We start from the raw sequence: 14,180 nt of genomic DNA, 5'->3' as shown, positions 1-14,180 counted from the left end.
ATAAAATGTATTATGTTTGAGTAACTGTGACATTGAACAATACTTAATGTACTCGCCACGTTTTAATCACATATAATGGTTCCCTAGATGTAATGTGCAATATAGACATGGGTAATTTGTTGAGTTCAACTACATTTATGCATTTGTCCCAAATGATACAAGTCAGGTTGCTGGTGAGTCAGAGGCAACTGCCCTAGGCTTTTGGATGATGTAATTATTTCTGATGTCCTCTTGAGTATCTCATACATTTTGTTTGTCAAAATATGTCTGTGGGGTCCAACTTTGATTAAAATGATTCAAAAATAATAAATTTTATTTATTTCATACTTGTAGATCTGGAGCTTGGATTGTAACTAAGTAACACTATGTTGTTTTCCTAGCATGCACAAAGTCTTGCTTTTCACCCTGAGAACATTGCATATCACAGATGCGCGCGCACACACACACACACACACACACACGGGGCGGGGGGGAGAGAAACTGATTCCAGCCTCAGCTAAATAGAAATACTGGCTATAACTAACCTCTAGGAGATTTTTATTAATATTGTATTAATGATGTAATCATAAAGTTCTTCAGAAAATGCAATCCTGTAAGCCACTTATTTTATAAACCACTTAGAATGGGCAAATACCAATTATTTTCATTATACTTCAAGTCATTATAGTTTATAGAACAAAAATTTCAATATGACAGCGAGTTTTCTTTTCTGGAGTCATTTGTGACATATGTGGATATTATCTATAATAAACAGTCAATAAACTTTTCTTGTAGGCAACATTGCTGTTTAATATTTTATCCCTTCCATGAGGCATCCAGCCAATACTAAGAAATCAGACTGTGTCAGAACTGGCTAAAATTGAGTTAGAAAGCCTTTAAAATAGTAACCATTTAAAACTTTTCTTGTTTCTCAGTCTCTTATTGCCATCTGGACAGTCTTCTAATTAAAAAATTCCATTTTTAAATCTGACAAAAATCACAATTTCTGGTGGGAGTCTTTTTTATATATACAATTTTAGTTTTAGACTACGATGGCATACATTACTGGCAAAATTCTAACTGTCATGAAACACTGCCAGTCTCTTTTTGATTATTATCTAATCCATTGCTTAAGAAAGATGGCTCTCGCTTGTTTTGACGTACCAGGGCAATTCCGTGAGTATGTTGATCAAGAATAACAAGTGTGTTAATTTCAGTTAGAGATGTGTGAGCAGGGCGACACAGAGTATGGAAAATCAGAAGAAAAAAAGATTTGTTAAATTAGATAATTTTTAATAGAAAAAGACAATCCAATACTGCCCAGCAGGCATAATTTTAGCTGCTATTTAATTTGTGGCTGAAATGAATATGCAAACTGAACACCCTGCTTAATTGGCCTGTATAAGGGAGATCAATAATGCAGAAATGTTAATTGTTTCAGCTTTACAGCAGAGTCTGAGAAAGAGAAACAGGAGTGGATTGAAGCTGTGCAGCAGTCGATAGCAGAAACTCTCTCTGATTATGAAGTAGCTGAGAAGATTTGGTTCAATGAATCCAACAGGAACTGTGCGGATTGCAAAGCCCCAGATCCTGACTGGGCATCCATCAATCTCTGTGTTGTCATTTGTAAGAAGTGTGCAGGTAATTAGTGATGAGCTATGCTCGTCTCCGCTTGGCGGCAGATTAGCACCGACTGTTCTCTGTCAAAAGACAAAAAGACATGATGTGTCCTAGGTAATCATTGTGAAAACTAAAATGAGATTAACTTTTTTTTTTTTTTTTTTGGTTTTTCGAGACAGGGTTTCTCTGTAGCTTTGGAGCCTGTCCTGGAAGAGATTAACTTATTAAATAGAAGACCATTTAGAAATATCATATCATTCCATATTCTGTTCTGTGTGGATTCGATAAAAATTAATTTTAACTATGTAGTAATATTGTGGGGTTACTGGTCCATGCATAAATTATTAAATTAACATGCATAAATTTTCTTTTTTTGTTTTGGTTTTAAGATACATCCAGAACAAGTTTGTTAGCTTGCATTAATACTTTCATTTATGGTCTAGTCATTTCTCTAAGGTGTATTTTCTTAGATCGACAATGTTCTGCCTCTATCCTTGGGTGTTGGATCTGGCATCTCCTACAGTATGAACTTGCATTGGAGTGTTTCCCAACAGAACTAATGCTCATGAAAAGCGCTAGTCCTACAGATGCCTTCTTTCTTGTGACTTTATACTTGGTTGTCTGGCATCTCAGTGTATCAAGGAGCCCTTATCTCTATCCAACAGAGAAGATAGAAGTGGAGTCCAGCCTCTGTGAAAAGCCTTACTGAGTACTTGGAGAAACGTAGCTAACTTCAGTCTCCCAGACTTCCCACCCTTCTTGCCTCTTTCTCCATAGATGCCCTGACTCGGGCACACAAACACAGAATTGACCTATAATACCAGCTGTTCTGATGCTGGTCTACAGAGGTAGAAACTATATGACATGAACTTCTTCTGATAAATACAGAAGTTGTTTTTACAGTAGAGGATGGTAAGAGCAAGGTTAACGTTGACTAACAGGCCCAGAGACAGAGCAGGGAAGGGGCTTCGGACTCAGCCTAAGCAGAGACAGTGAGCAAGGTAGCTCCAGCAGTTGTCTAGAACCTTCTATACGTTCAGGAGTCTGTCCCATACCATGTCTCATGACACCAAGATACTTTCCTGACCACTTAATTAACATCAAAAAAGCAGAAGGCATCAACCCTGCTATGATCCTCATATAGTGTCTCCTCCCTTCCTCTCTCGTCATCTCATTAGGAGAGATAGCTTTGTTTTACTTCTGCCTATTCCCCTTGTGCTCCATCTCTTTCCTGCCTCCTTAGGACCAATTTATCATTACTACTCTCTTGAGTATTTAAACTAGTTTCTAGTTTTGTCATGTAAATTTGCATCAGTCTACCTTTTTATCAGTGGTCTTTCTTAAAGCTCTTCAGTCCCTTCTTTGCATTGCTCTCTGTTGATTTTCCCTTTCAAAACCTGAGTGACTTGCCTATCTATACAGTGACTAGCACAGGTTTGTTTGTTTTTTTTTTTGTTTTTTTTTGTTTTTTAGTTCTTTAACTTTGTTTTCCTTCAACATTTTGTAATCAGCCTTCTTTTCTCTCAATTCTGTACAAGTATTTGCATTATTTTTACGAGTGTATTTTGTTTCTCGGTCTCCATTTGATGCATTCTTATCCTGTTTGTTTTCTCTGTGATATTTGAGATCTATGGCTAGTATGTTTTTCTTTGATGTCGATCCTCCTCAGCTTCAGAAAGTCATGCTGTCTTGCTGTCTTAGTGGTCGTTTTCCATGGTTAGATGACCTCACCGCTTCATGTTGCTGAAGTGTATGTGTATCTTGGACTCTGTTTTCAGTTCTCATTCTTTGTATTAGTGTTACCGATCATTTGTATTGAGCCGTCATCAAGAAGATGGTTTTCTCAGCCTATGAGAATGTCAAATTAGTTTTTCCAAAGATACTCAAAAAATAACACATCATAAGTAGAACCACAATTGCTGCCTCAGTCCCAGTGTATAAATCTGCATGTTTTCATCTTTATCCTATACTGATGAGGTGTACTGCCTACCTTACACTCAGGCCAAAAATGGAAGAATTAAGCCTTATATTTTCTTTAAAGTTCATGTCATCTCATTGATGTCTCTGTCCTGTTCCATTGCCTCCATTTAGAGCTTATATATTCTATTTTTAAATATTTTATCAGTATTGGTATTTTTTTCTGCGTACATGTCTGTGATGAGGTGTGTGCCTTGCACCCATGCAGACTAGGAAAGGGCACAGAGTCCCTTGAAACTAGAATTATAGATGGTTGTGAACTACACTATGGGTTCTGGGAATTGAACCCTGGTCCTCTGGAAGAGCAGCCAGTTCTATTAACTTCTAAGTTATCTCTCTGGTTCCATGAACTTATCTGTTCTTAAATAGGCTGCTTTAGCAACTCCTTCTGCAACTCACAGACTTCTAATGTTGCTTTAAGGCCATAATTAAAAGTGCAAAGCAATGTGAACTCCTGCTATGGGGCCTTGCACTCTTAAGTGTTTTCACCTCTTTAATAAAGAAGGAAAAGACCCTCTGATTTAGTGTTAGAAGGTGCAGAATCTTTATCATTCCTAGGCAAAGTGTCCTTAAGATCAATGAAAGTTCTTACATAGATGTTTTTCATTTCTGTTTACTTTGGATAGGTGCTTGTATATCAGTTATGACTGAAAGTTGATTTATACTGTACACTTGATGATTTAATTCTCTTCTACCTCTCTTCAGAGGAAACAGTACCATAGGAAATTAATGTCAGATCTCTATGCTCATTTTTACTGTAATTGTCATTATTAGATTGTCTTGTATTGACAGCTGTACTTACATGCATGAGATTTAACTGACCAGAAAAGTTTTCCTTGTTCATAAAAATAGCTCAAGAGTAGAACACTTCTAACAGGTACAAAAAAAAAGGGGGGGGGGTTGATGATCCCAGGCTGTTTAAACACACACACACACACACACACACACACACACACACACACACACAGGCGTGCACCTACATATGTATATACACATATATGCATATTATTTTTAAAGTATAGTTTAATGGCAATGCATTATTGTGAAAAATCTAATAATTGTTATCCATTTTGGTTGGTTATGCTGTTGGTTTTGTATAATCACCATGAATACTCCTAGTGCTTTGGGCATTTAGGAGAGTAGGTAATAGATGCTTTAAATTTATGTTATTATACATATGTATGCTACACATATATATGCCGCATATGACCTATGTATATGCATTCTCGTGGGTGTTGGAGGACAACCTTCAGTGTTATTCATCAGGTATACGTTTGTTTTTTTTCACTTATTAAGTTAGTTTGTTTGCTACTTAATCTAGTGAGAAAATTTCTCATCCTAACCTGGAAATTATCTAGTAAGCGAGGCTGGCTGGCAGGCCCAAAGGATCCCTTACATTCCCAGTACTGGGATTACAAGCACTCACCACCAGGCCTAGCTATTTTTATGTGGTTTCTGGAGATTGAGTTTAGGTCTTTACGTGCAAAGCAAGTACTTTATTAACTGAACTGTCCCTCTATCCCTTACCTACACACATGTGTTTCTAGGCTGGGGAGGGAAGAGATTGCTGGGAATTGGAAATAGGGTCTCCAGCCCTCCTATACACAGTTTAAAAAAATAAGGCAAAATGAATTCACATTCAAATTAAAGTTGAAATGTAATTGTCTCTTCCTTCAGGACAACACAGATCATTGGGCCCAAGAGACTCTAAGGTTAGAAGTTTGAAAATGGATGCCAGTATCTGGAGTAATGAGCTCATTGAGGTAAGTCCTGTTCACTGTGCTGTGTGAACAAAGACAGGAGGAGACTGGCAGTAGGCAGTGCTTGCTTTTCTAAAGAAGTTTTTAGATGAAATTCTCACTATGGTGTGCAAATGGCACACAGCTTCCCAAATTAGATAGTTATTTTTAAAATAAAGACTTCAGAGAACCTTAACGATACTCGGGATGTCAAGATGTGGCAACTGAGGAAAGTGAGAATTCTTCCTTTTTTTAACCCACATGAGAAAGTATTAGAAAAGGGAATGAGAAGATTTGGCAAAGTTTAGTATTGTGTGTCTGGGCTATACTTTGCCATTATTCCACCGGTTTTGTCTCATTGTACCTGTCTCTATTTCCTCTCCTGCTCCACTGTCCTTTCTTAAGGCAGACTAACTGCATAATCATTTAAATCAGTCTGTCTCAATATGAGTTAGAAGAGTAAGGCGGCTTCTGGTGGTTTTGTGTGGCCCGTGCTTAGTTTCCCAGCTGATGCTGCATTAGAACTAGTGTCTGCTGTCTCTTGTAGTTTGTCTTGAGAATGCAGGCTTTCTTGCTTTCTCCTGTGTTTTATATTGAATTTGGTTTTAGTTTAGGATGGGAATCAGTTTTGCAGGTTCAAACACATTTAATGAAATTATGTGCATTTTTTTTTTTGCCTTTTCCATTTCAGCTGTTCATTGTCATTGGAAACAAGAGAGCAAATGACTTTTGGGCTGGTAACCTTCAAAAAGAGGAAGAACTACACATGGATTCACCAGTTGAAAAGAGAAAAACCTTTATTACCCAGAAATACAAAGAAGGAAAATTCAGGAAGACACTTTTAGCATCTCTGTCCAAAGAAGAGTTAAATAAGGTGAATTAAATATAACACTATCTACAGATTTTAATGCCATATATAAGTATATATCTATATTCAGTGTAGATAATTTAGTGGACACTTTATTACATTTTAAATGTTTTAAATCTCTTATCCCAGCTGCTACAGAATAATAGCAGTACAAGTTTTTTTGGAATATCCGTGATTGATTGGGGGGTTTACAAGAACATCCTAGAAACCAGACAGTGGTCTGAGACTCTGAAGCCCTTACGTAGGATTTTAACTCATGCAGAGTGGCCATTTGTAGAGCCAACCTCTGCAGAAAGAGTAGACCCACTCCCTGATTCAGGTCACTGATTTTATTAGCATAGGAGAGAAGAAATACCTGCTTCATAAACATATCACAAACTTGTGTTTCTTTTAAGAGCGGGACTCCCATTCACTTCCCGTAAATGGTATGTTCTTTTAATGGCCAGGCTCTGTGTGCTGCGGTAGTAAAGCCAGATGTGCTGGAAACGATGGTCCTACTGTTCAGTGGAGCAGATGTCATGTGTGCGACAGGAGACCCCGTGCACAGTACGCCCTACCTGCTGGCCAAGAAAGCTGGGCAGAGTCTGCAGATGGAATTTCTCTACCATAACAAGTTCTCAGGTTTGTTCCCCATGCTGTCCTGACTGCTCTCTTCAGATACATCCCTGTAAAAAGTCGAAGAACAAATACATTAATTTCTTGACCAAGAAAATTATGTAATTACTAAAGTACTGCTTTATAACAGAAAAAAAGTATAGGACTTGTATATCTTTTATGTCTTTTAATCTTATAAATGGAAGATTAAAATAGTTAATCCTACATAATCTTTTCTTCCAAAATTAAATCCGGTTTTCATATATGAATAATAAATGTGGCTTAAGTGCTTATTTCTAAATTTTATACAAAGTGAAATAAATCTCTGTATTTATTTGGTCATTAATAGGGGCCTACTTTTCTGCTAGTGTAAAATTCCATCACAGATTCCTAAACAAAAGGGAACATTAGAACATTTCAGATTTAATTGTAAAATCTCTTTGCCTTTTCTAGACTTCCCCCAGCATGATGTTCATTCTGAGGGTGGATCAAGTCAGGAGGCTGCCCAGTCCACCTTCCTCTGTGACTTCTTATATCAGGCTCCGGCTGCTGCTTCCAGAGTCTCTACAGAGAAAAAGCTACTTGAAGGTATCCTTCCCGCTCCTCTAAGATTTTCTTTCTGGATAAGACTTTTTATTTTTTTTTAACCTGGTGTTTGCTCATCTGTAGCAATTATTCACCATTAATTCTTTGCAGTATCCCTCATCAGAAATACTTCAGACCAGAATTGTTTCAGATTTCATGTTTTTTGTTTGTTTTGTTGTTTGGGCTTGGGAATATTTTTATAGACTTTACTAATTAAAAGTTCCTAATTACAAAAAAAGTAAAAACTACCACCATCACCAACAAAAAATCTCAAATCTAAAAAATTATAATTTGAGGGGATATTGAGTCTACACTGCATTTTTCCCAGGTGTTTGAAGCACTTTTGATTTCAGATTTATTGATAGGCATATTTAAACATTATTCTTTTAAAGTAATATAATCTTAAAGTAGGAATAAATTAGGATAAATTGTGTATCATTAGATTTTTCTGATAAAAGAATCTTTCTGTCAGGCTCTGCTTTGAAGAGCTGGTGGTCAGTAATTGGTGGACACATAAGGAGTTTAGACCAAGCTGAGGATAAGTAGCAGTTTTCACAGGAAGGAGGAAGGAGCCAGTGGTGATTCAGAATTTCAGTCTTGGCCTTTTCATCCTGACTGCTATTTGATGGGGGACAGTAGGAAGAAATACTATTTTCTGCTTTAAACTTATATGCTTTCTTTTTAAACAATGGAATGAATTTTACTTTACTTTACTTGGCCTAAGGGATACCAAATGACAAGCTTTGCCAAATATTTGTAAGTACATATTATACATCAAATCTAACAATTAATAAACTCTTTGCACAATACCCAAAACCAAAGTACTTGCCAGTGCCTTTCCTGATTTCTAGAGTTTCCTAGAGCCATTTTCAGTCTTTAATTTAATAGATATAGTCAAGAACTTGACGTAGAAAAATTTCTTTAAGTTTTTCAATACACCAATCTTGTCTAGACGAATACCAGGCTCGTCAGATCTTTTTTCAAACATGCTTTAGAAAAATTACCCTGGAAGTGAGTAATGCATATTTGGACCTTGAAACTTTATGCCTGAATCTTCCCCTTTAGATTTCATGAAATAACTAAATATTTAGGGGCATATTTTATATCAAAAGTGGAAGAAGTTTGTCTCTGTCCATGTGATTTAAGTTTTTATGGAGTGTTGGACTCAAGACCTATGTAGATACTAAACTGATTTGCTTGTGCTTGGGTTCCCTGCATAATGTAGTACAGTGTTTGCATATTGCTTAATGTCTTTCTCCCATATATTTCTAAAATCTGAAGATTATTTTTGTATTACATCACAGGAATGCTCAGTTGCTGCCGAATATTATTAGGAGATACTGACAAGAAAAAGAAATATGTGTGCATTCAGTAAACATGTAAAACATTTTAGGTATTTTTCATTAGTTATTGGCTTCAATCTATTGGTTCAGCACACATGGATAGGAGATATGGGTGACATTATCTGAAAGTTAATTAGGATTTTTTTCCATGTGGAATGCTTTTCTAAAAGTTATGTCAAGCAGATATCTAAGACTTAGTTATATAGTACAGTAGAGATAACTTCATTTAAAACTTGTCTCCTGCTAAGATATTTTTGAGTGTCTTTTTCTTTCTAGTTTATTAGCATGTTTCATGCTCAAAGCAGAATCTGCTGACCCCAGTCCAGCTCTCCTCCCCATCAGGCCTTGCTTATGCTATAGTACTGTAGCCTTTTTGTCCACTTATATCTGTCTTAGCTTCCCTGCAAACTTAAAAATAAATAATTACTTCCAGAATAGAACTTGGACCCTGTTCATCCGTTGCTCAAAGGCAGACAGCAGAATCTCACTGCAGACTGAGCCCTGGTACTTGTATTTAGGGCCTGGGAATTATCTTTTTCTCCATTCTTCATTTTTAGGCATTTCTATAGAGGCCCGTGCCAGGCTCTATAGCTTCATCTTTTTCTAAAAAAGCTGTATTCTTTCCTCCAGCCCCACCTAGAATTCCCATCTCTAACTCGATGGTATCTTATTTTTCAAGGGTTGGTTCATTGTCACATAACATTATCTCTTGGTGACCTTATGCAAATGTGCTCTACACTGTTACATCACCATCTTCCGAGGATGCTGTGCAATTCCTTCCATGAGAAGTGAAAGCCCAGTCGTGCATTGGGTTCCTCTGTTTTGTTTAAATTCATTAAATATTTAGTGTCCAAATGAACGTTAACACAGAGTTACCACAAATGTTTGTGGGATGAGTGAATGTACCTTTAAAAAAGTTACTAGCAGCTTAAAAAATATCAAAGTCCAAAGCATGAATTTACAAAGGTAATTCAAAGGGAAAATACAGACTCACAAACTACAAGACAAGGTGGAAGCTACCTTGTCCTGCTGCTCTGCCCCAGGGAAATGTGAACAACCATACAAATTTACTTCTGCTCTGCACTCCCAAGAGAGTGAGAGACAGTGCTCTTCTTCCTTATAAGAGATCATGTCCTCACACAGAAGCCACGCCCTAAGGCCAGTACACCAAAACTATTGGCAGAAATGAATTCCCATGACAAACGTCACTTATTAGTATTTGGTCCTTGATTGTATGTGTGGTGTGATGATTAACTAGTGGTTTCACTAGAGTTTGAATTACCAGTCATCATCTAACATTAAAAAACATTAATGGATGAAATTTCAGAAAAATACATGAATTTAAACCTTTTATTAAAGTATTTTATACCTTTATTATTATGTAATGTTAATTTCCCACAACACGTAATTTATAATTTAATCTTCATGTATGTTTTGGAAAACTATGATATTCAGGGTTCAGTATTTTCTAAGTTTCAGGCAGACATTGAGAGTCTTGTCATGGATATTCCCACTCCCACAGAAACACAGAAATGGGGAAACTTTCACATCAAAAGATACAGTTGCTGACATAAAGCATATTTTGTTAAGAAAAAGCTACTCCAAGAAGCAGCAGCTGAACTCTGAATAAGTGTGTGTTTCTGGGCCTGTTATTGGCACTCTCAAGATTCTGCAGTGTTGTTGCTGCTACTGTTGTTGAATGCCAGCTTTATAGGAAGAAAATGAATTGTTTGGAAAGATATAGAGATTAAAGTGTGGCTGTCACCTTTGCCTCTGAAAGTCAAGCGCTGGACAGTACCACTCCATCAGCCCTTGTCAGCACAGGCAGGAAACAAAATGATTAAACACAAGGACAGGGGGCTGAGAATGAAATGCAAGCATTCTTCGGAGTGACAGAGGTTTCCCATTGTCAATGCAGCTTTTCCAGATCTCGGGTTCTTGTAGCTCTTGCTTATGAAGACAGATATGTATTTTGCTTTTCCTTTTCTCGGTTTAGTGTTCATGAAAGAAAGATTGATAGCCTTGTTATACCTCTGTGCAGAGCTGAATAATAGCATCCTGGTTTTGTTTTCCGTTTCCCTTCCTCAACCGTGTGTGTTTTCCCCTGCTGTCTGGCTTTGATTAGTTTGTGCAGCCTTTGCTTTTAAAAAAGAAAGTGGTTGATAGGGTTTAGTTGAGGCTCCTATTTCATTCTGTTTATACTTAATTTCATACATTAACGAGGAATTTTTTAAGTCCTTTATTCTAGGAAAAGCCTACGCTGTTCACTTCTTTAAAAAATTGTTTCTAAGGCCAAACTATATTTATTTAAGTGAAATAATCGCTGATACATGTTTTCCTCATAAGTGGAAGCTGAATATCATCACTTTTGAAAGTTTAGAAAACGACTTCATCATTCTGGAAAATAATAGCTTTGCCTTAACTACCTCAGATTTATTGTGCACGCCATATTAAAATATTAAAATATAGAACTTCTCTATCACAACACTTTACAAGTGGTTATATGGTCCGATCATGTAATACACATGCAGGTGTTTTGCTCAGTGGTTAAAGTGTAGCTTCCAGATGTTACCTGATCAAATTCTCCTTTCCTCTTATAGTAACTACTCATGTGACCTGGGGAAGCTTAGTTACCTTTCCTCTGCCTGTAAAAAAAAGCCCAAGACAGTGGTTCGGGCACAGACTTGATGTCATTCTGCAGGCTCAGCAGATTCATACATATAAAATGGGTAGAACCTGCATGGCCTATGCACATGATCCAGATTGATGGAATTGGAGATGAGGGGAGGGGCTATGAAGGCTCACAGTAGGCACAGTGGCTTGGGGATTCCTGTTTGCTTCTGAATTTAGGTGCACTGTCCTCCGGGCTTTGTTTGACCATCCCAGCTCTAAACTAGACCATCCATGGAAGGCTAAAATAGATTGTCTGTGCAATTGACTATAGGGTTTGGATAAATCCTATGTGAATGTTGTCCCAACTGAAGAGAAATTAAGAACTCCATCTTTCACTCTGACCTTACATACAGACTCTTCTCTGTTAACCAGGCCGAGTCCTGAGAGTAGCCCATTATATAGCCCTGATTTCACTTTGATGGACATTTTGCAAAAACTGCTTTTGGTTTCTATAGCAGAGAAGGTTTTTTTTTTGGGGGGGGCATTGGCAATCACAATTTCTTGGGTTTTTATTTTTTCCCAAATCAACAGGAATGTCAAGATTCCCTACCCCCCTTTGTTATTCTGGATGCTCGAAGAGAAGAACCATGCCTAGCTTGTCTGATCTCTGGCGCATTTCCAAAGCAACTGAAGTCATAGACATGAAAAAAAACTGTAGGATGATTTTCTTCAAGCCCTCACTACCGTGGAGCCCCCTCTTAAAAAGATCTCCCATTTGTTTGCTTAGAAATTGCCTAATTAGATTTGGGATTCACATTTGTTCTGTGTATCTGTCCTTTGGGCACTGTGTGTTTAAATGGTTCTTAGTTGTCTTAGGAGAGAGGAACAAACTCATGAGTCATGGAGGACAATGAGGGGCTGATCTCTGCTGGGTACTATAATTTTGTTTTCCATTTCCTGTCACCATGTGTAACCTGATCATCTGTCCAGGTAGGGTATCCGGTGTCTCTTTCTGTGGCTGCGTCCCCCTGGTGTTTCTCAGGAGCCTGGGTGGTTTTAGCTCTGAATCTGTGTGCTACTGTGGAAACCTGCTCCCTAACCATAAAGGACTATGCTACAGAAGCTGTGGGAAGGATGCAATTTTCTCTCATTGCTCTCCTCTGGGGATGGCCTGCTCCTACATTGCCGCTAATGGGGCTACCTGACTGTTATCATTCCAAACACATTTCCCATTAAGGGGATTGTAAACAGCAGTGAGGAATCGGTGGAGAAGAGTCATCCCTGGCACTGTGTGTGTTTGTGCTAGACGTTGTGCCATTTTCCTCTGAATTCTTTTATGAAGGTTATTATTGCCATCTGTCTTTTCAAATTAGTTCTTGAACTTTTATTAATATGTAGGCTTTCTTTTAAAATATTTTAGGGAAATATTTAAATTTTTTTCATTTAAAAATTACTGGTCTTTCATGATTTTATTCTGCAATGGCACAGGATATGTACTGTGACTCAGAAGTTTGAATCCCTGGAGTAGCACATTGCCTTCATCTAAGACCTGACCATGCCTCTGTTCACGTTCTTTTCCAGTGACCATGTAGGATTTATTCTGCTTGTCGTTCCTGAATCTCCTTCTCAGACTTTCTGAGTATATCAGTCCTGCCAGCCTCAGGGTTTTGGCTATTGTTTTGCCAAATGTTATATTGTCTTTTTCTTAGTTTCTCATCGCTATTCTTCTCTAAGGGCCAATGAAGGGATAAAAGAAAATTCAAGAGTCAAGTCAGTGTATTTGTTATTTCATAGTTTTGATTTAATTTGAGGTTTAAAGAAACTTAAAAGAATGTAAGAAGAATTTCCATATATGTATAATGCATATACTACAAATATTTGTGTTTTAAATCGTTTTATCCTCATATTTTTATTTTTTCTCTCTGTGTGTATCCTTCTCTCACTCATGTTTTGAATTTATTTGTTATTTTCAGAAGTTTCCTTTCTTTGAATTACCTCAGCAGGTATTTCTTTACAAAGAACATTTGTAATTATAATAACCATAGTATCAAATCAAACGTTGGAAATCCTCCTATGTCAAGGCTTCTTTTTTTTCCCCAAGTATTTTAGGCAGAATGTTTTCTTTCAAGTTTAAAAAAATATCAACATTTACTGATTATGTGATTATCATGCTACTGTGAACCTACAAGTTCACAAATTGTCACAGAGTTAGTGTCACCAAGCAACAGAAATAAAGCCCTTCATACTTCTGGTGTCCAGTGTTACTCCAGCATCACTGAGTTAAAGTCCTGGTGTCCCCAAGGCTGTCCTGAGGGCTCTTGGACAAACCACCCTTTCGATGATTTCTTTTAAATGATTGGAGTCAGTCAGAATGCTGAACTCAGTCTCTTGCAGAGTACTCTATGAGTCTAGATGAGTCCTGACTCTAATCTTTTATTATATGTGGCAAGATAATTGACAGCTACTCTGTTTGGTGAGTGACCCGTTGTGTAGCCCCACATTCCTGTAGTAAGCTTTCCTGCAGCTTCAGAAAGTGCTTGAGGCATAGTTTAGAATCCAACTTGTTTGCTCACTTCTGAGGAAGAGACCCAGATTTCTTGTATCTCAGGAGTGATAATGCTTAGGAACTTACTATGGGGTTGGGTGTGAGGGTGGGAGATGGGGGTGGGGAGTGGAGGTGGGTGTGGGTGGGTGAGGGTGGAGGTTGGGTGGGTAATAGTGGGGGAACCCTACCTGGACAAACACAAGTTATTTTCTTCTCTTCTCATTCTGTACTCATGAGGTGTGAGCCCATCAACCCTATCTGGAATCTTGTAGGACATTGTTTAATTCTTCATGATTGCATTTATTTGAATGTGCCAT

At 37.6% G+C, this 14,180-nt stretch overlaps 1 protein-coding gene across 4 annotated transcripts in view; it reads left to right on the top strand.

Annotated features, from left to right (window-relative positions):
• The window catches only part of Arap2 (ArfGAP with RhoGAP domain, ankyrin repeat and PH domain 2), a 167,301-nt gene that overhangs the window by 82,911 nt on the left and 70,210 nt on the right, over window positions 1–14,180 (top strand). For all 4 annotated transcript variants that reach the window (XM_013350802.2, XM_005359243.2, XM_026785085.1 and 1 more), the window contains 5 exons: window positions 1,421–1,620; window positions 5,254–5,339; window positions 6,007–6,189; window positions 6,630–6,804; window positions 7,231–7,365. In XM_013350802.2, the coding sequence (XP_013206256.1) occupies window positions 1,421–1,620; window positions 5,254–5,339; window positions 6,007–6,189; window positions 6,630–6,804; window positions 7,231–7,365 (779 nt within the window). The remainder of the gene's footprint in view (window positions 1–1,420; window positions 1,621–5,253; window positions 5,340–6,006; window positions 6,190–6,629; window positions 6,805–7,230; window positions 7,366–14,180) is intronic.

The sequence above is a fragment of the Microtus ochrogaster genome, linkage group LG1 (assembly GCF_000317375.1).
Source record: "Microtus ochrogaster isolate Prairie Vole_2 linkage group LG1, MicOch1.0, whole genome shotgun sequence".
Taxonomy (NCBI): domain Eukaryota; kingdom Metazoa; phylum Chordata; class Mammalia; order Rodentia; family Cricetidae; genus Microtus; species Microtus ochrogaster.
The sequence above is the reverse complement of the archived record's forward strand: the minus strand, read 5'-3'. Positions and strand labels throughout refer to the sequence as shown.